The sequence below is a fragment of the Heptranchias perlo genome, chromosome 3, assembly GCF_035084215.1.
Source record: "Heptranchias perlo isolate sHepPer1 chromosome 3, sHepPer1.hap1, whole genome shotgun sequence".
Taxonomy (NCBI): Eukaryota; Metazoa; Chordata; class Chondrichthyes; order Hexanchiformes; family Hexanchidae; genus Heptranchias; species Heptranchias perlo.
In genome coordinates this window covers 99,722,717-99,746,871 of record NC_090327.1, presented here as the reverse complement: position 1 = coordinate 99,746,871, position 24,155 = coordinate 99,722,717, and the positions used below count along the sequence as shown (strand labels likewise).

Genomic DNA, 24,155 nt, shown 5'->3' with positions numbered 1-24,155 from the left:
GGAATTTATCAAATGATGAGATGAGCCAGTTTGTTTCATAGAGAAGTTTATGCAACTGCTCATCACCGTTTCCACATCAAAGCTGAAGTAGAGAACTTTCGGACACCTGAAGCCGTAACTATGAAGCAGCAATGAATGAATGTGGGTGTGGTGCTCCACACTCGCCAAGAGTATTTCAGTGCATTCAATCATAAGAGTTTGTTAGTAAATTTGATGCGAGGAAAAGGCTTTTTGGAAAGTTTTAACCATAAGGTTAGCTGCATTCTGCATTTGAATCTTGGTTTGTTAACATTATAGGATTTCTGGGAAAGTAGGAAGCTGTATGTAGATATGGTGAACCAGATACTCTGCAGGAGTTCGTGATAAGTGTTAACATCATTGGATATTGCTTCTATAAATTAAGGTTCATTTTATGTATTTGTTGCTGCAAGACAAATGGGTGTCTAAGTTGTAACCTGAGAGCTCATGTCTGTTGGACATTTTTGAGTCAGAGCTAGGTCACAGAAATTTAAGGTGGTCTCTGGGGAAGGTACACCAACTGATATGTCTGGAACTGAGTATGTTTCTGCAGCCTATTGGTTCATGTAAGAAGAGCACTGGTCAAATGATGACCATGCACTTGAAGTACAGGATTTAGACACTGGGTGATTCTGTGCATCATGGAAGTAAGATTAGTGGAGCACTGTGTAGTGATTTTAAAAAGAAGTGTTGCTTTAGGAATTCGCAATGACCCCTATGCATCATCTTCATGTGAGAAATAAACAATGAAGCTCTCCTATTGATTTTATTTGTGTTTCCTAGACTTTTAGATCTACACACTACTTGCTGTTGAAGAAATACCTGAAGAAGGTTTTCATTCATCATTTGTACTGGCTTTCCGAGTAGTCAACTGCTGAGACATATTCAGTGGTGATTTGCAAGTCAAAGTAATGTTCCTTAAAGATGTGCTTATTTTCAATGCTTATCCTTCAAATGTAGATACATACTGAACACTAACACAATCTTGTTGAACGAACCTGCCTGCAGATCATCGTACAAAGAAAATCAATTACAACTTTAATGGCTGTTTGTTGACCTTGCTGTGTGGAAATTGGCTGTCGAGTTTCCCTACATTATAACTGTGACTGCACTTTTTTTTAAAAAAAGCTTTCTTTGCTACCAGGTAGCTCCAGCTCCAGCTCCAGCCCGACAACCCTCCGAGATCTCTGTGCTCCTTCAATTCTGGCCTCTGTGATAACGCTCCTGTGAAGCGCCTTGGGACGTTTTACTATGTTAAAGGTGCTATATAAATGCAAGTTGTTGTTGCTGAAATCTCAGCAGAGTCAAAAAACAAAATGCAGAGATCATGTTGAATTCTTTGAATAGATGTTGCAGGATGTGCATTAAATGCCTGTCTTACAAACATGTTTTTCTGAGCATTACTTGTAAGCTGGTTTGTTGACTAACTTTGTAAACAATTTTACAACACCAAGTTATAGTCCAGCAATTTTATTTTAAATTCACAAGCTTTCGGAGGCTTCCTCCTTCCTCAGGTGAATGTTGTGGAAATGAAATCCTCGAAATGAAATCTCATTTATAAATCACAGAACAATGCTTGGTGATTTACAGACAGTTTTTTCAACTGCCCGTTGCCAAGGCAATCAGTGTGCAGACAGACAGGTGTTACCTACAAGGTCTCCAAATATACAAATCACCAAAAAAAAACAGAGATAGAGAGGTAGAAACATAGAAAAGACAGCAACTGACCCGTTATATTAAAAACAGATAACATTTGTTCGCTGGTGGGGTTACGTGTAGCGTGACATGAACCCAAGATCCCGGTTGAGGCCGTCCTCATGGGTGCGGAACTTGGCTATCAATTTCTGCTCGACGATTTTGCGTTGTCGTGTGTCTCGAAGGCCGCCTTGGAGAACGCTTACCCGAAGGTCGGTGGCTGAATGTCCTTGACTGCTGAAGTGTTCCCCGACTGGGAGGGAACCCTCCTGTTTGGCGATTGTTGCGCGGTGTCCGTTCATCCGTTGTCGCAGCGTCTGCATGGTCTCGCCAATGTACCATGCTCTGGGGCATCCTTTCCTGCAACGTATGAGGTAGACAACGTTGGCCGAGTCACAGGAGTATGAACCATGCACCTGGTGGGTGGTGTCCTCTCGTGTGATGGTGGTATCTGTGTCGATGATCTGGCATGTCTTGCAGAGGTTACCGTGGCACGGTTGTGTGGTGTCGTGGACGCTGTTCTCCTGAAAGCTAGGTAATTTGCTGCGAACGATGGTCTGTTTGAGGTTGGGTGGTTGTTTAAAGGCGAGTAGTGGAGGCATGGGGATGGCCATAGCGAGGTGTTCGTCGTCATTGATGACATGTTGAAGGCTGCGGAGAACATCGTAGTTTCTCCGCTCCGGGGAAGTACTGGACGACAAAGGGTACTCTGTTGGTTTTGTCCCGTGTTAGTCTCCTGAGGAGGTCTATGCGATTTTTCGCTGTGGCCCGTCGGAACTGTCGATCGATGAGTCGAGCGTCATATCCCGTTCTTACTAGGGCGTCTTTCAGCGTCTGTAGGTGTCCATCGCGTTCCTCCTCGTCTGAGCAGACCCTGTGTATTCGCAGGGCCTGTCCATAGGGGATGGCCTCTTTACACGATAACATCAACAAGTTCCATCCCACCATCAAGCTTACACTATAACATCAACAAGTTCCATCCCACCATCAAGCTCACCATGGACTACTCCTCAGAATCAGTTTCTTTCTTGGACACACGAATCTCCATCAAAGACGGGCACCTCAGCACCTCACTCTACCGCAAGCCCACGGACAACCTCACGATGCTCCACTTTTCCAGCTTCCACCCTAACCACGTCAAAGAGGCCATCCCCTATGGACAGGCCCTGCGAATACACAGGGTCTGCTCAGACGAGGAGGAACGCGATGGACACCTACAGACGCTGAAAGACGCCCGAGTAAGAACGGGATATGACGCTCGACTCATCGATCGACAGTTCCGACGGGCCACAGCGAAAAATCGCATAGACCTCCTCAGGAGACTAACACGGGACAAAACCAACAGAGTACCCTTTGTCGTCCAGTACTTCCCCGGAGCGGAGAAACTACGCCATGTTCTCTGCAGCCTTCAACATGTCATCAATGATGACGAACACCTCGCTATGGCCATCCTCACACCTCCACTACTCGCCTTTAAACAGCCACCCAACCTCAAACAGACCATCGTTCACAGCAAATTACTCAGCTTTCAGTAGAACAGCGACCACGACACCACACAACCGTACCACGGTAACCTCTGCAAGACATGCCAGATCATCGACACAGATACCACCATCACACGAGAGGACACCACCCACCAGGTGCATGGTTCATACTCCTGTGACTCTGCCAACGTTGTCTACCTCATACGTTGCAGGAAAGGATGCCCCAGAGCATGGTACATTGGCGAGACCATGCAGACGCTGCGACAACGGATGAACGGACACCGCGCAACAGTCGCCAAACGGGAGGGTTCCATCCCAGTCGGGGAACACTTCAGCAGTCAAGGACATTCAGCCACCGACCTTCGGGTAAGCGTACTCCAAGGCGGCCTTCGAGACACACGACAACGCAAAATCGTCGAGCAGAAATTGATAGCCAAGTTCCGCACCCATGAGGACGGCCTCAACCGGGACCTTGGGTTCATGTCACGCTACACGTTACCCCACCAGCGAACAAATGTGATCTGTTTTTAATATAACGGGTCAGATGCTGTCTTTTCTATGTTTCTACCTCTCTATCTTTTTTTTGGTGATTTGTATATTCGGAGACCTTGTAGGTAACACCTGTCTGTCTGCACACTGATTGCCTTGGCAACGGGCAGTTGAAAAAACTGTCTGTAATCACCAAGCATTGTTCTGTGATTTATAAATGCGATTTCATTTCGAGGATTTCATTTCCACAACATTCACCTGAGGAAGGTGGAAGCCTCCGAAAGCTTGTGACTTTAAAATAAAATTGCTGGACTATAACTTGGTGTTGTAAAATTGTTTACAATTGTCAACCCCAGTCCATCACCGGCATCTCCACAACTTATTTTGTGGTGGGGGAGGAGACTTTAGCACAATGGATCAAAACCTTGTTCTTCAATGTCTCTCGTAGTTGGATTCAAATGCTAGTCAGACTGATGGAATGCAAGTCGACTCCCTCTGTAATTGTCCATGGGGGAAGAGCTTAGAGCAGTTTCAATCTGTTCTTGTTGGATGTGATTGTTTTCTACTGAACTGACAATCTCACAAAAGGAGACCACGAAGATGGCTGATGCAAACAATAGAAAAATTAATATTGATGTAGTAAGATGTGCAGTTTTGAGGTTGGGTGTTATAAATTTTGGTGTTCTGATTATGGTTAATGTCGAATTTCCTGCAGGTGGACCTAACCCCTACATTCCAGAAGCTTCTAATGAGCAGCATACCATAGGGGCTAATAAATATGCCACTTACAATTTGCATGTTGGAGTTAAGGTAGTCTAATGCTATGATATCCAAGCCTTCGAAATGGCAGGTATAGCTCACAAAATAATTAATATTTATTTATAATTAAACAGCCATATGTTTCCAGTTAAATACTAATGTAAAAACTTGGTGCTAAAAGCTAAGATTTAGCAAGAAAGTCTAAAAAAGAATCAGTTACCCTTTTAAGAATGTGGTTGAAAAATAGAGGTCTGGGTAAATCTTGTACACAAAGTTCTGGTTTCTGATATGGAAAATTCAGTTGTTATCTAATTGTAAAACTTTTTTACGTTAATATTTTGTAATGTCTCCTCTTCCTCTTAAGTAGGGAGAAAAATAAAGCCTTTTATTTTGTCAACTGCCAGAATTGTGAAGAACATCAGCCTGATTCAGTCTCTAGTGTTCAATATGTTAGGTATGATTGAACGACTGGGTATCAAACTTTATCGGGGTTGAAATCTTGCCTTGAGGGTAGGGTGGGGTGCAGTGCAGTTGGTTGAGGGATGAAACCTTGCTCAGTGTGCAATGTTGGGAAAGGTCGGGGTTTGAGGACTGAGGTCTTATTCAGTGATGGGGATACACTTTTACTTAGGATTGATGTGCGTTTATTTAGGGGCTGTTGGATAACTTAAGGTCAGGCCCTATTATAACCCATTGGTCGTGTAAAGTTACTTTTAGAGCGCCATTTACAAGTGTGATACCTTTAGAACCTTGAGACCACTCATCATTATTAATATATAGCAGATGTGTGTTTGTATGTGAATTTGATAATCATTTTACTTGGCCTGGCTAATTGGAAGTGCCTATGCACAAATCATTTGAACCTGAACAACCACCTTCTTTGCTACTTAATGTAAATTGAGTCATTTTCAGTTCCTGTCCTCTTAAATGTAATTCACATCAGAAAATGTAAGAATAGGAGCAGACAGGAAGAAGCGATTCTGCTCTACCCCTTTGTTCAGTAAAGACTGACGACGAGGGTGGGGCGGAGGGGGGGTGGGTGAGCATAGAATGATGTAAAAAGTGGGTATTTGGCTCTTCAGTGGACAATCTGCAGTTTATACTGTAATAAGTTCTTAATTTATCAGAACATGCAAAATATAGCGAAGAAGAATGGTAGATTGCTCATTGTGAGATGCAAATTGTTATTTCAATTAGTTTATGTTCAACAAAACATCTTCGCTTTTCCCAGCATGGCTGCGTCTCTACGTTTCCTTGATTAAGGCATTCATTAGCCTTTTTGTGCGAGGATGCTGACTTCAGGTTATAATGCTTCTAATAAACCTGTTGATGTATACCTAATGTGAGTTCATATTCGTTCTGTTTTGTGTTTTGGTACAAGGCATTCAGTGCAATGATGGCTTATGGTTTCCTTATGTAAGAATTTTTAGGAACAATAAAGGCTTTTTGATTAGTCTTGCTCTAATCTACTCTCAATCCCTGTTCCCTCTCTGGAACTGTATCTTGTCTTTTGAATCCATTTACATTTACAATGGCCTTCCAAGGCAAATTAATCCATAGTTCTTTAGCCATTGTGTGAAAATGGTCTGTCTAAAGTGCATTTGTTCTCCTAACTTAATTTTTAACTTGTATGTGTCCCTAATAGATGAACCCTTTGCTGTAGTGAATAATTGATCAATTCCCTCTGTTGCATTCCTTGCTTTTTAAAAATGCCTTTTCTCTTGCATTAGTTCTACAGTACTTGGGCAGATCTCATCCTCCACAAATCTGTAAGCTATACATTTTATGTTGCAGAGAATGTATGATCCTTGGATCCAGAAATTTAACTCATTGCTTACAGGAATATATGAGCCACATGCTGCACCCTGGGTTTACTTCACATTGCTGAAAATGAAATGCAACATCAAAGTTATACAGGGTAAAATAAGTTGTTTATTCACAAATTAAACATAATGAAGCAGAAGAAATGGGCAAAGTAACCAGATTACAGAATATAAAGTAAAATTTGCATACATTCAAAATAGAAAATTAATCTGCTCCAACTACCTTTCCTTTAGTAGAGTAATCTTTTGTATGCTTTAAAACACATGCTGTCCATAAAACAGTCCTCATCCTCCTTCTCGCAGTTGGTTACAGACAGCTTCTTTTGAGTGGCGAGTCAGCAGATCTCCTGGGTAAATTTTGAACAGCCAAAACCTTTGGTTTGCAAGCCCAAATTTTCTTTTGTTCTCTGAACTGCAGATCAGTATCATTTCATCATCCAACAGAGGCTGAAATAAAAAGAAACAAATTTACAAAGTGCTTAACACAGTGAATTACTTTTGAATATAAAGATTGTTATGTAGGCAAACGAGGCAGCTCTTCTGCTTCACAAACAGCAGTAAAATAAATGACTCAACAATTTGTTTTCCGGAGATACTGATTTGAGGGAGGAAATTTGGGTGAGACACTGGTAGGGGCAGAGCGGAATGCTCTCTGGATGTTTTTTGGCAATGCAATGGGACCTATATTTAACATCACATTTGAAGAACAGTGACGTGATAATTATTAATGCAATACCCATCAATCTTTTGGGCCCAGAAAGGGAGCAATATAAATTGTTGAATCTCATTCCTGCATGTAGTAAATTGTTGACTTTTAAAAAAAAATTCAAAAATTTTTAATTTTTTAATTTATTTCCTTTCAGTCTCTTTCTCTCAATCCAATCTGTCTTTGTCTCTCTCAATTTATCTTTCTGTACCTGATTTGACTCTAATTCACCCCATTCCTCCATCATTCCTCTGTTTCTTCCTCAATCCTTAAATGTCATTGGTTAAGGAGATACATCATGGTCCCATCATTCACTAAGGTCCCTGAAGCCCCGTTGCCCTCGCCACAGAGTTCTGAGCTCGCACTTCCAGCAAGTTATGGTGCAAATTATAATTGAGCTGAAGGGTACAGGAAGAAGTCTAACTAATGTGCTGCTCCAGCAAGATTTGGTCCACTGTTACCTGCCCATGCTGTGTTTATTTGCTTGGTTGCTGCTATGCCTCATCATAGCTTTTGCTCCTGGAACCCAGTAGCCTTGTGCTGAGCAATTCCTGAGTGTCCAGTGCTTTTGTGGGAACTGTCTTTATGATTTCCGACAGACCAGAATCATAGCATTGCTACGCTTACATCCAGGAACAGAGATTGTTGCCAGGGCTCATGAAATCAGCTCAAGCGGGGATAGAGACAATGGGGCAGTAGGAGCCCTCAGGGTGGGAGAAGAATGATTGTGGTACAATTGCCATGCCAGGCGCAGCCCCACTTCACTCCCACTCTCTATTTTAAAGTTTGGCCCTGCTCCCCTTGGAGCTTTTTGTTTAATTTACAGTTCAACTCAGCTCCTTTCACACTCAATACACCACAGAAACTGTAGATGATTTCTACCAGCAAATGCCAACTCCACTTCGCCCTGACAGTTACTAACCAATTTTCCTTTTTTTTTGCAGTAGAATCTGTTAAACTGGCATTCATTCAAATTAACATACTATAATTGTTTGTAAAATAAAATTGCCTGCTATTCTATCTTTATGGAATTGTGTACTTTGATAACATGATTAAATCATAGTACCATAGTAGGTGCAGCGCACGAGGAGGCCATTTGGCCTGTCATACCTGTGCTGGCTCTTAGAGCTATCCAATTAGTCCCATTCCCCTGCTCTTTCCCCGCAGCCCTGTAAATTTTTTCCCTTCAACTATTTATCCAATTCCATTTTGAAAGTTAGAATTGAACATGCTTCCCACCATCCTTTCAAGCAGTGCATTCCAGATCATAAAAACTTGCTGCGCAGAAGAATGTTTCCTCATGTCGCCTCTGGCTCTAAATCTGTGTCTTCTGGTTAATGACTCTTCTGCCACTGGAAACAGTTTCTCCTCATTTACTCTGTCAAAACGATTCATGATTTTGAACACTTCTATCAAATCTCTTCTTAACCTTCTCAGTTCTAAGGAGAACAACTCCAACTTCTCCAATCTTTCCATATAACCAAAGGCCCTCATCCCTGGTAACTTTCTAGTAAAACTCTTCTGTATCCTCTCTAAGGCCTTGACATCATTCCTAAAGTGTGGTGTCCAGAAGTGAACACAATAATCCAGCTGAGGCCTAACCAGTGTTTTATAAAGGTTTAGCATAACTTCCTATGCCTTTATTAATAAAACCCAGGATCCCATATGCTTTTTCAACAACCTTCTCAACTTGTCTCTTGCTCTTAATGTATTTATAAAGCATCTTTGGGTTTTCCTTGATTTTATTTGCCAATATTTTTTCATGCCCTCTCTTTGCTTTCCTAATTTCCTTTTCAATTTCACCCCTGCACTTGCTATACTCCTCTAGGCTTTCTGCAGTATTGAATTCTCGGTGTCCAATTCAAGCTTTTCTTTTCTGCCTTATCGAGCCCTGTATGCTCCTTGACTTCCAGGGGGCTCCAGAATTGGCAGTCCTACCCTTTTTCTTTGTGGGAACATGTTTACTCTGAACCCCTTGAATCTCCCCCTTGATCAAAGAAACTATTATAGCACTGGACAGGGATGATGTAGTTGAGGGGGTCAAAGACAGAATCTATTTGGTTAGAATTAAGGGACAATGGGTGTTTTCTATAGGCCACCAAACCGTGGAAAGGAGATAGAGGAGAAAATTACACAACAATGCAAGAACTATAGAGTATTCATAATGGGGGACTTAAATTTTAAGAACATAAGAAATAGGAGCACAAGCACGCCATACGGCCCCTGGAGCCTGCTGTGCCATTCAGTAACATCATGGCTGATGTTCTACCTCAACTCCACTTTCCCGCCCTGTCCCCATTTCTCTGGATTCCCTTAGTGTCCAAAAATCTATCAATCTCAGTTTTGAATATACTCGACGACTGAGCATCCACAGCCCTCTCGGGTCGAGAATTCCAAAGATTCACAACCCTCGCTGCGTGAAGAAATTTTTCCTCATCTCGGTCCTAAATGTCCGACCTCTTGGGAATATGACCCCTAGTTCTAAACTCTCCAATCAGGGGAAACAGCCTCTCAGCATCTACCCTGTTAAGCCCTTTAAGAATTTTTATATGTTCCAATGAGATCACCCCTCATTCTTCTAAACTCCATAGAGTATAGGCCCATTCTACTCAATCTCTCCTCATAGGACAACCTCTCATCCCAGGAATCAATCTAGTGAACCTTCGTTGCACCCCTTCTAAGGTAGGTATATCCTTCCTTAGATAAGGAGACCAAAACTGTACACAGTACTCCAGGTGTGGTCTCACCAGAGCCCGATATATTGGAGCAAGAACTCCTTTCTCTTATACTCCAACCCCCTTGCAATAAAAGTTGACATACCATTTGCCTTCCTAATTGCTTGTTGTACCTGCATGTTAACTTTCTGTGATTCATGTACAAGGACATCCAAATCCCTCTGAATACAAACATCTCCGAGTCTCTCACCTTTTTAAAAGAAACACTCTGCTTTTCTATTCTTACCAAAGTGGATAATTTCACATTTTCCCACATTATATACTTCATCTGTCGCCTTCTTTCCCACTCACTTAAACTGTTTATGTCCTTTTGCAGCCTCTTTGCATCCTCCTCACAGGTTACTTTCCCGCCTAGCTTTGTATAGTCAGCAAACTTGGATACATTACACTTGGACCCCTCATCTAAGTAATTGATATATGTTGTAAACAGCTGAGGCCCAAGTACTGATCCTTGCGGCCTTAGATTACTTAAAACCTGCCGACCCAAAAATGACCCATTTATTCCTACTGTTTTCTGTTCGTTAACCAATCCTCAATCCGTGCTAATATATTAACCCCAATCCTATGAGCCCTAATCTTGTGTAACAACCTCTTATGTGGCACCTTATCGAATGCCTTTTGAAAATACAAATATGCTAAGGTTTCCCCCTTATCTACCCTGCCAATTACACCCTCAAAAAAAAACTCCAGTAGATTTGTCAAACACTATTTCCCATTCATAAAACTGTGTTGACTCTGCCTAATCATATTATGATTTTCCACGAGCTTTGTTACGACGTCCTTAATAATAGATTCTAGCTTTTTCCCTGCTCTTGGTGTCAGGCTAACTGGCCTGTAGTTCCCTGTTTTCTCTCTCCCTCCTTTCTTCAATCGGGGGTTATATTCGCTCCCTTCCAATCCATGGGGACTGTTCTAGAATCTAGGTAATTCTGGAAGATCAAAATCAATGCATACACTATCTCTGCAGCCACCTCTTTTAAAACCCTTGGATGTAGGCAATCATGTCCAGAGGATTTGTTGGCCTTCAGTCCTATTAATTTCTCCAGTTCTTTTTCTTTACTAATATTAATTACTTTTAAGTTCCTCACTCTCATTAGACCCTTGGTTCCCCACTATTTCTGTTATGTTTTTTGTGTCTTCTGCTGTGAAGACAGATACAAAATATTTGTTTAATGTCTCTGCCATTCCTTTATTCCCCATTATAATCTCTCTTGTCTCTGCCTCTAAGGGACCCACATTTACTTTTGCTAATCTCTTCCTTTTTACTTACCTGTAGAGGCTCTTGCAATCTGTTCTTATATTTCTTGCTAGTTTACTCTCATATTCAATTTTCTCCCTCTATCAATTTCTTGGTCATTCTTCGCTGACTTGTGAAACACTCCCATTCCTCATGCTTACTACTCTTTTTGGCAACATTGTAAGCATCATCTTCCACAGTTGGATCACTTTTCCCATGGAGTTTTTATCCCTCACGGGAATGTGTATTTGTTGAGAACTAGGAATTATTTCTTTAAATGTTTGCCATTACTTATCTACCATCATATCTTTTAATCTAATTTCCCAATCTACCTTAGATTGTCCCGATATAGACTGGGACAGTAACAATGTAAAGGGTGAAGAGGGGGAGGAATTCCTGAAATGTATACAAGCGAACTTTTTTGAACAATGTGTTTCCAGCCCAGCATGGAAGGAAACTGTGCTGAATCTAGTTCTGGGGAATGAAGTGGGGCAGGTGGAGCATGTTTCAATGGGGAAACATTTCGGATACAGTGATCATAATATTACGTTTAGAATAGTTATGGAAAAGGACAAGGGACAATCAAATGTGAAAATACTTAACTGGAGGAGGGCTAATTTCAGTGAGATCAAAGGGGATCTTGCCCAGGTAGATTGGAATCAAAAATAGGCAGGCAAAAGAGTAATTCAACAATTGGAAGCCTTCAAGGAGGTGTTGGTTTGGCACAGAGGAGACACATTCCCACGAGGGGGAAAGGAAAGGCATCCAAAGCTAGAGCTCCCTGGATAACTAAAGATATAGAGATTAAAATGAAACAGAAAAAGGAGGATTATTACAAATGTACAATTCATAATACAGTAGAGAACCAGGCTGAATACAGAAAGTACAGAGGAAACCTAAAAAAGGGAATAAGAGGGGCAAAGCAAGAGTATGAGAATAGATTAGTGGCTAACATAAAAGGGAACCCAGAAGTCTTTTATAAACACATCAATAGTAAAATGGTAGTCAAAGGAAGAGTGGGATCGATTAGGAACAAAAAAGGGTAAGGAAAAACTAAGGAAAGAGTAGGGCCTATTACAAACCAAAAAGATAATCTGTGTGTGGAGGCGGAAGACATGGGTATGGTTCTTAATGAATACTTTGCGCCTGTCCTCACAAAAGAGAGGGACGATGTGGACATTGTAGTTGAGGAGGAGTGTGAAATATTGGATGGGATAAACATAGTGAGAGAGGAAGTATTAAGGGGATCATCACCTTTGAAAGTAGATAAATCACCAGGGCCGGATGAAATGTATCCCAGGCTGTTAAAAGAAGCAAGGGAGGAAATAGCGGAGGTTCTGACCATCATTTTCCTATCCTCACTGGATACAGGCATGGAGCTGGAAGATTGGAGGACTGCTGACGTTGTACTGTTGTTTAAAAAGGGACCGAATAATTACAGGCCAGTCAGTTAACCTCAGTGGTGGGCAAATTATTGGAATCAATTCTGAAGGACAGGATAAATTGTCACTTGGAAAGGAACGGAGTAATCAAGGACAGTTAGCATGGATTTGTTAAGGGAAGGTCGTGTCTGACTGACTAGTTTGAATTGTTTGAGGAGGTAACAAAGAGGGTCGATGAGGGTCGTGCATTTGATGTAGCCCACGTGGATTTCAGCAAGGCTTTTGACACGGTCCCATGTGGCAGACTGGTCAAAAAAGTACAAGCCCATGGGATCCAAGGGAAAGTGGCAAGTTGGATCCAAAATTGGCTCAGTGGCAGGAAGCAAAGGGTAATGGTTGGGTGTTTTTGTGACTGGAAGGATGTTTCCAGTGGGGTTCTGCAGGGGTCAGTACGAGGTCCCTTGCTTTTTGTGGTATATATTAATGATTTGGACTTAAATGTAGGGGACATGATTAAGAAGTTCGCAGATGATACAAAAATTGGCCGTGTGGTTGATAGTGAGAAGTAAAGCTGTGGACTGCAGGAAGATATCAACGAGCTGGTCAGGTGGGCAGAAAAGTGGCAATTGGAATTCAATCCAGAGAAGTGTTAGGCAATGCATTTGGGGAGGGCAAACAAGGCAAGGGAATACACAATAAATGGAGGATACTGAAAGGTGTAAAGGAAGTGAGGGATCTTGGAGTGCATATCCACAGATCCCTGAAGGTAGCAGGATAGGTAGATAAGGTGGTTAAGAAAGTATATGGAATACTTTCCTTTAATTGCCGAGGCATATAACATAAGAGCAGGGAGGTTATGCTGGAACTGCATAAAACACTAGTTAGGCCACAGGTTGAGTACTGCGTACAGTTCTGGTCACCACATTACAGGAAAGATGCGATTGCACTAGAGAGGGTGCAGAGGAGATTTACAAGAATTTTAGCTATGATGATAGATTGGATAGGCTGGGGTTGTTGTCCTTGGAACAGAGAAGGCTGAGGGGTGATTTAATTGAGGTGTACAAAATTATGAGGGGCCAAGATAGATTGGATAGGAAGGACCTATTTCCCCTAACAGAGGGGTCAATAACCAGGGGCCATAGATTTAAAGTGATTGGTGAAAGGATTAGAGGGGAGCTGAGGAAAAATGTTTTCACTCAGGGTGGTGGGGGTCTGGAACTCACTGCCAGAAAGGGTGGTAGAGGCAGAAACAATCAACTCTTTTACAAAGTACCTGGATGTGCACCTGAAGTGCTGTGATCTATGTGACTATGGACCAAGTGCTGTAAAGTGGGATTAGGCTGGGTGGTTCGTTTTCGACCGACGCGGACACGATGGGCCGAATGGCCTCCTTCTGTGCCGTAAATTTTCTGATTTTATGGGCATGATTTTAGCACCCGCGATCGGGTGTGTTCCTGGTGGGGGGTGGGGGGGGGGGGGGGGGGGCTCCAAAAATCGGGGATTCCTGGGGCGGGGCGGGAGTCCGGCTCCAACCCGCCCACTTCCGGGTTTCCTACAGACGCGCTGACATGTGTGCGCAGCCCCCGCATGTGGGACTCCTGCCGGCAATTAAAGCTGGCGGAGTGCCACTTAAGCTATTTATTTTGGTATTTCAGGTCGTTTACAGACCTGATTAACGAAATATTTTAGGAGGGTTGGGATTTTACAAACAACTGGGACTGTTTCCCGTACTGGGGGAAACGCTCCCAGTTCAAATGGACGTGTTGCAGCCATCAGCCTGTGGCAGTTGCAAAGGTCCATTTGACAGGGGGGTGTGGGGAAGAGACCCTCACTCATTGCAGCAGGCCACTCTGTCACTTTGGACAAAGTTTGACCTCCACCACCCTCCTCCTAACAATAAAATTCACCAACTTGCACACTTACCCTGGTGTCCAGACACATGTACCTACCTTGCGGACCCCCTCAGATGTACATCTTCCGGGTGGGGGCCGCCGTTGCTGCAGGCATGACCTCCTCGGAGGGCGAACAGCATCACCAGCCACGCCGTCCACCTTTGACATGTGGAGCTCCACAACACAGTGCTGTGCCACATCCACCTGCACAGCAGGAGGGAGGGCAACCGCAGAGAGAGATGCGTTGCAGAGGGCTCTACCCTCGCCACAGGGTCCACAGCCCTCGGCTCAGCTTCCTGGACCTCTCTGAGCAGCAGTGCACAGTCACTCGACATGTAGTCGTGGACATCTGCAGCCTCCTTCAGGCTGAGCTGCTCCCAGCTGGCCCGAGCACCATCTTCTAACCTGTTGCTGTCAACGTCACCACTGCCCTCAACAACTTCTCCGCATCCTTCCAGGGTGCCACCGGGGACATCGCCGACGTGTCTCAGTCGTCTGCACAAAAGAGCCCTGCAAATACACCTACACCCACTCTGCAGTGACACAATGGGTGGCATCAGTTGTGGGTCTTCATAGTGATCCTCAGGAAAGGGCATTATTGCACAAACCAGACAAGATTTGCAAAGACGTGGCAGTAGTGGTGCCAATATAATATGTAATGTGAGTTGGTCAGAAATTCAATATAAGTAACAACCATGACACACCCTCAAACACCCTTGTGCATCCCCTTCATGCTCACGACATGTTTGCCTTACACTGCCTACTGCACATATGTGATGCATGCCCTGTGGCTGCAGCACAGGTAGTGGCAGGTTGAGTGAGGCTGACCGTGAAAGAGAAGCATGAGAGGGTGAGTATGAGATAGAACCATGAGATTGTATGAGGATTGGGTTGAGTGGAAGTGGCGGGATGAGTACTGGCGAGGTGAGTAAGTGCGGTTAAGATGAGGATGAAGTTTGAGTGGGTGTGAGGGGTGGTGTGACAGAGTAGAGTTGGCAGTGCAGAAGGAGATGTGGGGTGGGGGCAGTGATGTGGCAGACGGAGTGTCGGGGAATGAGTAAGTGCACTCACTTCGGCTGACCTACTGAGGTCATTGCAGCGCCTCCTGCGCTGCATGCAGGTGGGCGATATGTTGGTGCAGGTGACCTCCTCTGCCACCTCGAGCCAGGCCTTGGTGGCAGAGGCAGGCCGCTTCCCGCCCGCCGGGGGGAAGATCTCTGTCCTCCCCCGCCCCCCCCCCCCCCCCCCCCCCCCCTCCTCCTCCTCACCCCATCCAATGATACCTGGAGTGAGGCATCGTTAAACCTGGGAGCAGCCTGCGATTGCGTTCAGGGCAGACTGATTTCACCGGGCGCGTTACCCGCTCGCCCAATCCCCGCCCCCCTGCCGCTCTGGTAATATCGGGCCCTGTGATTCATTGCTGGCAACCACCTTTTTTCCTTCCTTTATCTTTCCTGAATACCTTGTAGCCAAGCACCCATTTCCCCGCACCCCGCACCCCCCCCCCCCCCCCCCCCCCCCCCCCCCACTTCTTGTCCTAGGTCTCTGTTATTGCCACTATATCATGGTCCCATTTGACTACTTGAGTCTCAGCTCACCAACCTTATGTACCACGCTACGTGCATTTACACACATGCACTCCAAACTCATCTTCGTCTGCCTCACATTTGCCCCCTGTCTGATCCCTCCTATTTCTGTTCTCTTCTTTACTCTAGTGCTATTTGTCGCTCCCAGTCCTCTATGCACCTTCTTCCTCATCTCTAATGTTTCATCCTGGTGTCCATCCGCCTGCCAAATTAGTTTAAACCCTCCCCCACAGCATTAGTTAACCTCCCAGCGAGGATATTGGTCCCAGCTCTGTTACGGTGCAACCCGTCCATCTTGGAGATCTCTCCTTCCCAAGAACTAGTCCCAATGCCCCATGAATCTGAAGCCCTCCCTCTTGCACCATTGCTCCAGTCACGCATTTACCTGTCTTATCCTACTGTTCCTATACTCACTAGCATGTGGAACTGGGAATAATCCACAGATTACTACCTTTTGCGGTCCATCTTTTTAACTTCCTCCCTAGCTCCTGAAACTCTGACTGCAGGTCTTCAATCCTTTTCCTTCTTAGGTCATTGGCTTCCACGTGGGCAGTGACTTCTGGCTATTCCCCTCTCGTTTTTCCCCCACCCCCATGCCCCTCAAAATGTTCTGCACCCTCTCAGTGCTGTCCTTTACCCTGGCACCAGTGAGGCAACACACCATGCAGGACTCGTTAGCGGTTGCAAAAACGCCTGTCTATCCCTCTGACTATCGAATCTGCTATAACCGCTGCATTTCTTTTGCCCCCCTGTGCAGCCGAATCTCCTATGGTGCCGTGAATTTGCTCCTGACTGCACTCCCCCAAGGTGTCAACGCCCTCACTGCTATTCAACACTGAATTGAGAGTGCCACACTCCCAAGGGACTCCTGCACTCCCTGCCTGATCCTCCTAGTCTGTCTGTTGGTCATTCACTCCCTCTCTCCCTGAATTCTCTGTCGCTGCAGGGCGACCACCTCCTGAAACGTGCTATCCATGAAACTCTGAGCTTCCTGCTTGCACTGGAGTGGCGCCAGCCGCCTCAAGCTCAAACTCTGAGATCGAACAGTTGATGGCACTTCCTGCACTTGTGATTTTTCCAGGACACTGTGTTCTGGAGTTCCCACATGGCACAGAATGTGCATGTGACAGGCCCCAGCTGCCCTGCCATGTTAGCCAACAGTTATTTAAACTGTTTAGCTTTAAAGCAATTTACCGTTTATCTAACACTAAAACACTAACCGCTTTAAAAAAAAAACTTGCCAACCGCTAAAAACGCTAACTAATGAACATTTGTGTTCAGTGTTAAAGCTCTAATCCATCCCTATATGGAAATATATTCAATAAAGAATGTGTGCAAGAATTCTGCTCCAACCTCCCCTCCCCTCCTTTGCGTCCCCACATCACCTCTCCTCCCCGCCCCAGTCCTTTCCCACTCTTCCCCCGCTTCCCCCTCCTCTCATTGGGCTTACTGTACTGGTATCACTTGAATTTTTTAATTCATTCATGGGATGTGGGCGTCGCTGGCAAGACCAGTATTTATTACCCATCCCTAATTTCCCTTGAGAAGGTGGTGGTGAGCCGTCGCCTTGAACCGCTGCAGTCCGTGTGGTGAAGGTTCTCCCACAGTGCTGTTAAGTAGGGAGTTCCAAGATTTTGACCCAGCGACGATGAAGGAACGGCGATACGTTTCCAAGTTGCGATGGTGTGTGACTTGGACGGGAACGTGCAGGTGGTGGTGTTCTCATGTGCCTGCTGCCCTTGTCCTTCTAGGTGGTAGAGGTCATGGGTTTGGGAGGTGCTAGCGAAGAAGCCTTGGCGAGTTGCTGCAGTGCATCCTGTAGATGGTACACACTGTAGCCACGGTGCGCTGGTGGTGAAGGGAGTGAATGTTTAGGGTGGTGGATGGGGTGCCAATCAAGCGGGCTGCTTTGTCCTGGATGGTGTCGAGCTTCTTGAGTGTTGTTGGAGCTGCTCTGATCCAGGCAAGTGGAGAGTATTCCATCACGCTCCTGACCTATGCCTTGTAGATGGTGGAAAGGCCTTGGGAAGTCAGGAGGTGAGTCACTTGCCACAGAATACCCAGCCTCTGACCTGCTCTTGTAACCACAGTATTTATGTGGCTGGTCCAGTTAAGTTTCTGGTCAATGGTGACCCCCAGGATGTTGATGGTGGGGGATTCGGCGATGGTAATGCCATTGAATGTCAAGGTGAGGTGGTTCGACTCTCTCTTGTTGGAGATGGTCATTGCCTGGCGCAGATGTTACTTGCCACTTATCAGCTCAAGCCTGGATGTTGTCCAGGTCTTGCTGCATGTGGGCACGGACTGCTTCATTATCTGCGGGGTTACGAATGGAACTGAACACTCTGCAATCATCAGCGAACATCCCCATTTCTGACCTCATGATGGAGGGAAGGTCATTGATGAAGCAGCTGAAGATGGTTGGGCCTAGGACACTGCCGTAAGGAACTCCTGCAGCAATGTCCTGGGGCTGAGAAGATTGGCCTCCAACAACCACTACCATCTTCCTTTGTGCTCCGTATGACTCCAGCCACTGGAGAGTTTTCCCCCTGATTCCCATTGACATAATTTTACTAGGGCTGCTTGGTGCCACACTCTGTCAAATGCTGCCTTGATGTCAAGGGTAGTCACTCTCACCTCTGGAATTCAGCTCTTTTGTCCCTGTTTGGACCAAGGCTGTAATGAGGCCTGGAGCCGAGTGGTCCTGGCGGAACCCAAACTGAGCATCTGTGAGCAGGTTATTGGTGAGTAAGTGCCGCTTGATAGTACTGTCGACGACACCTTCCATCACTTTGCTGATGATTGAGAGTAGACTGATGGGCGATAATTGGCCGGATTGGATTTGTCCTGCTTTTTATGGACAGGACATACCTGGGCAATTTTTCACACTGACTGATAGATGCCAATGTTGTAGCTGTATTGGAACAGTTTGGCTAGAGGCGTGGCTTGTTCTGGAGCACAAGGCTTCACTACAGCCGGGATGCTTTCGGGGCAAATAGCCTTTGCTGCATCCAGTGCACTCAGCTGTTTCTTGATATAACGTGGAGTGAATCAAATTGGCTGAAGACTGGCTTCTGTGATGGTGGGAATATCGGGAGGAGGCCGAGATGGATCGTCCACTTGGCACTTCTGGCTGAAGATGGTTGCAAACGCTTCAGCCTTGTCTTTTGCACTCACGTGCTGGACTCTGCCATTATTGAGGATGGGGATGTTTTTAAAGCCTCCTCCTCCCGTTAGTTGTTTAATTGTCCTCCACCATTCACGACTGGATGTGGCAGGACTGCAGAACTTTGATCTGATCCGTTGGTTGTGGAATCGCTTAGCTCTGTCTGTAGCATGTTGCTCCCGCTGTTTAGCATGCATGTAGTCCCGTGTTGTGGATTCACCAGGTTGGCTTCTCGTTTTTAGGTACGCCTGGTGATGCTTCTGGCATTCTCTTCTCCACTCCTCATTGAACTAGGGTTGATCCCCTGGCTTGTTGGTAATGGTGGAGTGAGGAATATGCCAGGCCATGAGGCTACAGATTGTGCTGGAATACAATTCTACTGCTGCTGATGACCCATAGCGCCTCATGGATGCCCAGTTTTGAGCTGCTCGATCTGTTCTGAATCTATCCCATTTAGCACGTTGATAGTGCCAAACAACACGTTGGATGACATCCTCAGTGCAAAGACGGGACTTCATCTCCACGGGGACTGTGCGGTGGTCACTCCTACCCATACTGTCATGGACAGATGCATCTGCAACAGGTAGATTGGTGAGCACAATGTCAAGTAGGTTTTTCCCTTGTGTTGGTTTGCTCACCACCCGCCGCAGGTCCAGAATGGCAGCTATGTCCTTCAGGACTCGGCCAGCTCGGTCAGTAGTGGTGTCACTGAGCCACGCTTGGTGATGGACATTGAAGTCCCTCACCCAGAGCACATTCTGTGTCCTTGCTACCCTCAGTGCTTCCTCCAAGTGGTGCTCAACATGGGAGGGCGGTAGATGGGAATCAGCAGGTGGTTTCCTTGCCCATGTTTGACCTGATGCCATGAGATTTCATGGGGTCCAGAGTCAATGTTGAGGACTCCCAGGGCTACTCCCTCCTGACTGTATATCACTGTACCGCCACCTCTGGTGGGTCTGTCCTGCCGTTTGGACAGGACGTACCTAGGGATGGTGATGGAAGAGTCTGGGACGTTGGCTGAAAGGTATGATTCTGTGAGTATGGCTCTGTCAGGCTGTTGCTTGACTAGACTGTGGGACAGCGCTCCCAATTTTGGCACAAGTCACCAGATGTTGGTGAGGAGGACTTTGCAGGGGCGATTGGGCTTGGTTTGCCTTTGTCGTGTCCGGTGCTGAGTGGTTCGATGCCGGGTGGTCCGTCTGGTTTTATTCTTTTTGTAGCAAGATTGTACAACTGAGTGGCTTGCTAGGCTATTTCAGAGGGCAATTAACAATCAACCACATTGCTGTGGGTCTGGAGTGACATATAGGCCAGACCAGGTCAGGATGGCAGGTTTCCTTCCCTAAAGGACATTAGTGAACCAGATAGGTTTTTATGACAATCCGGTAGTTTCATGGCCACCATACTAGTTTTTATCATTCCAGATTTTATTTAATTAATTGAAACCATGTGGACGCTTGCTTGCGGCTCCACCCTAGTCTGGGGTCCTGCAGCAGTCTTCGATTCTCAGTTTCCTTATCCCTTCTTCTGCCTCCGGCTTCCTCGCCCTCTAACTTTCGTTTGGCCATTTACTGGAGTCTACCTTCCCCCTCTCCCTGGCCACTAATCGTGCTCCCCCTTCCCCAGGTCCCCCTGGTTTTTAACTCTGCTCTACATTCCTCTCTTTTCCCCCCCCCCCCCTCCCCCCCGCCACTGTAACCCCACTCTATTTTCCCCCACCATTCTACTTTGCCCCACCTCATTACCTTGCTCCACCTTCCTCCTTGGATCTTTTCTAGCCTCCATCGTCACAGTCCTCCCACGTCCCTGATTGAATTGTCTTGTGCCCTGTAATTGGGCCTGATCTGAAGACTGGATTTGGTCTTGATGAAGTAAATAAAATAACTTCTGATGATGCTAATTGCAGTTTCCAAATGTTTACAATTTTTCAGTTCTGGTTTGAATTGCTAATTTTGCAGAAAACATTGCCACTTTTTGCTATGTATTCTCCTCCTCCTCCTCCTCCTCCTAAGGGTTTGGCATTCAGAGGATAGTCAATCCTAGAGTTTCATTTAGGAAGGCCTGGGCTTGATTTGCTCAAGGGATGCCTGGAATAAACAGAAAATTCTGGCTCTGTTGATAAAGCTACAGAGCTTTTTCTTGTTTGCTTTATGCTGATTTGCATTCATTTAGCTTCTTTGATTCCTCTGTTCTTGCTCAGCTGCCATAGTTGATGAAGCCTGGAAGTTGAAATGCTTTGTCATTTTCCATGACAAAAGACACATTGCACATTCGTTGCACCTGCGTATCCTGTCGGCTTGTGTCGCTGTCTCCAATAGGACCATGCTACGTAAAATGTTGTGTAGCTTCCCCTACACTGAAGCCGTTGATATTGTTTTCATGTGCTGCTTTTATAGCTTACTCAGATGTAAAAGAAATATTTTTTCAATTTATTTTTTCTATAATGCATTGCCTAATTCAGAAGCTTAAATTAAAGTTTGTGTGCAAATCTGCATATATTGTAAATTTGGCTTAAATACAAAATATTTAATATGCAGGAAAGCTGTTATCCTTTGGCCCACGTGACTGCTGTCTGATTACAGTGAGCATCTGCAGGGAATACAGATATTCTGATTACTGAACATGTGTCTTGTGTTGTGGTTCTCTTAAGAGTCTCTATACTGGAATCCTGTGATCAGTGAGCAGAATTTTGATGTACAGTAGGTGGTGGTCTGTGTGCTTGTGTGAAGCTGTTCTTCAGAAACATCGTAAATTTTTATGACCGTGCCAAGTGGGTCATCAGGAGCCAACGTGATTTCAGGTATTTGTTTTACAAGCTTCAGGAGGCTTTTGCACAAAACCCTGTAAGCAGAGAGACTTTTATTCTGAACTCATCCAACAGCTGTTGGCTATTGCAGTGTGAAACTGCAGATCTGACTAGGTCACAGTGTTTTGCTTATCTTTGTGGTGCACTAGAGATAGCGGCACAGGCACGTACAGTTACTCAGCTGCTTCAGGATCAGATTTGGTATTTCATTCTGCAAGCGGCAGCTTTTGTAGAAACATGGCCATGGGTGATGGTGAGTGACAACAAGAAATATAGCCAGAACATGTCGAATAGCAATTTTCATGGATAAATGTAGGAGACAAAAGCTTACGCTATCACACTTTTTATTTTTGTAGATCTATTAAATATGATGCAAGGAAGAAGGACAAGCTTGTTGTGGTTTATTGAATTTTTATTGATTGCATAATTTCAGATTTTTTTGTAATATAACAATCATCGAGCCTGCTTAGAATGGGCAAGCAGTATTTCTAATTATTTATTGGTAATATGAACATTGAAATCTTCTGATCTGCATTAGATGTGTTAAATTTTCTTTTTGTTTATTCACCTGAAGGGTTCATGACTGCAGAAGTTACAGATTTTTCTTGATAAAAATTAAAAACCAGTCATTTTAATTGCAGTAAGAGATAACATGGCTATATTTATTGAAATTTATAAAATGAAAAAAAAGTATCCGATCAAAATTGCTCATGGAATCTGTGTTTTGTGTGCAAATAAAATGCCTAATGAATGGAGCATTTGTGGAATTGTAGTTTTGATTGTGCAGTGAATTGATATTTTGGTCAAATGGGCTTATTTACTTGCTGAGGACTGCACGTTATCTGAGGAACTGGTTCATCTGCAGAAATGGTCTGCATGGTCAAAATGTTGAATATCTTGGGTGATGAGAAATAGTGCAAGCGGAGAACAATTATTCAAATGCATTTACAAGAAAAGTGAAAACATTTTGGGGAATGGTATCAAATTGCAGCACCCAAAAGGCTGTTAATCGAAATGTTACTCAAAAGATTGGTTTTATTTGAAAAAAAATCATGGCATTTTTTGTATTAATTGTCATTTAATTCTATTCTCTCTAAGTGCTTTGAACAACACAGAATACTCCTGTATCTTGTCGCAACTGATTTAGGCCACATACAGCTGAAGGGCACCAGCCCAGATTCATGTTGCAACTTCCTATATTGTCCCAGAATTGAGTTTGTAGGATCTGCAGTTCTAAATTATGGCTATGGGTCCCTTGAGGGGGCCACATTCTTTTTAGAAATTCATCACTCATTAATGCCAGGGGGAAAAAAATGGTGCACTTCACATCGGGTGAGATGATATGTGCAGGAGCTTTGTGAAATGGTGCCAGGAATGATTTGCAGCATTGGTGCAATTTAAGTGCGTATTATTGTATCACCATAAAACCAGATGGTAGCTTGTCTGAGCTAAAGAACAGTTTGCTGTGAGTCTTTTGAATATGGATTTCTTCATGTCAGTGTGTTGAAAAAGTTGTTATGTATGCATGGTAAAACCTTTTATTACAGCCATTTTTCCAGCCAAATCCATTTGGTTAAGTGGGCTTAAAAAAAATTGAAGGCACAAACTGAAATACTTCAAGAAAAAGTCAAAACAAGTGAAGAGATAGCTGTAAACACAGGTACAATTGGATAAGAAAAGAGGGTCAATGAAAGGCTGAAAAACATGAGAGCAAGGAATAAAGGCCCTCAAAGGTCAAGGCTGACATAAGAGTAAGATACTGTGGCTGTTCACACCTCGGTGCGATGCTTATGTATTCAATTTTAAGTTCAGGTGTTTTCATCTTTTTGTTTGGTTTCTTTGCAAAATAAAACAAGATTACATGGAAATAGGTGAATTTTTGCACGTTTGGAATTGTATATTGAAAATACTTCCCTATAAATTTGTTTATCGTTTCATTTATATAACAGTTTAGAAGGTGGTTTCGCAGATGAAAATCATGGGACATGACATGCTTCTACTGTTCAATCAGTTTGATCTTTGTCCTTCACAACGAATAATGTGTTGCAAAATAATATATTCGAAACTTTCTGCCACTCATACAAAGACCATAATTTTTTGTTCATGGCCTTTGAGTTAACTGTGGTAAGTGGCATTTTGCAAAGGTAATTTCAGTGTATTAATTTTTATGGGAGATATATCCTATATGCAGTGGCATTTCAGTGTATTAATGTATCAGTGTAATTAATTGCTTAGGGTTGCCAAAATAATAAAGCTATGCTTTGCTGTTTTCTGCGTGTATTCTGTGAAGTACATTTCTAGCAATCATCCAACCTCAGCTATAAGGTCAGAAGTGGGGCTGTTGGCTGATGATTGCACAGTGTTCAGCTCCATTCGC

The 24,155-nt window shown here is 44.3% G+C and overlaps 1 protein-coding gene across 8 annotated transcripts in view; it reads left to right on the top strand.

The window, feature by feature from the left end:
• Positions 1-24,155, top strand: part of clasp2 (cytoplasmic linker associated protein 2) — a 451,600-nt gene that overhangs the window by 111,656 nt on the left and 315,789 nt on the right. Inside the window, exon 1 of one of the 8 annotated variants that reach the window (XM_067981134.1) lies at positions 21,987-22,031. The exons of the other annotated variants lie outside the window; for them this stretch is intronic. Coding sequence (XP_067837235.1) covers positions 22,016-22,031 — 16 coding nt within the window. The 5' untranslated portion in view covers positions 21,987-22,015. Of the gene's footprint in view, positions 1-21,986; positions 22,032-24,155 lie in introns of those variants that run through there. 8 annotated transcript variants of the gene reach the window in all.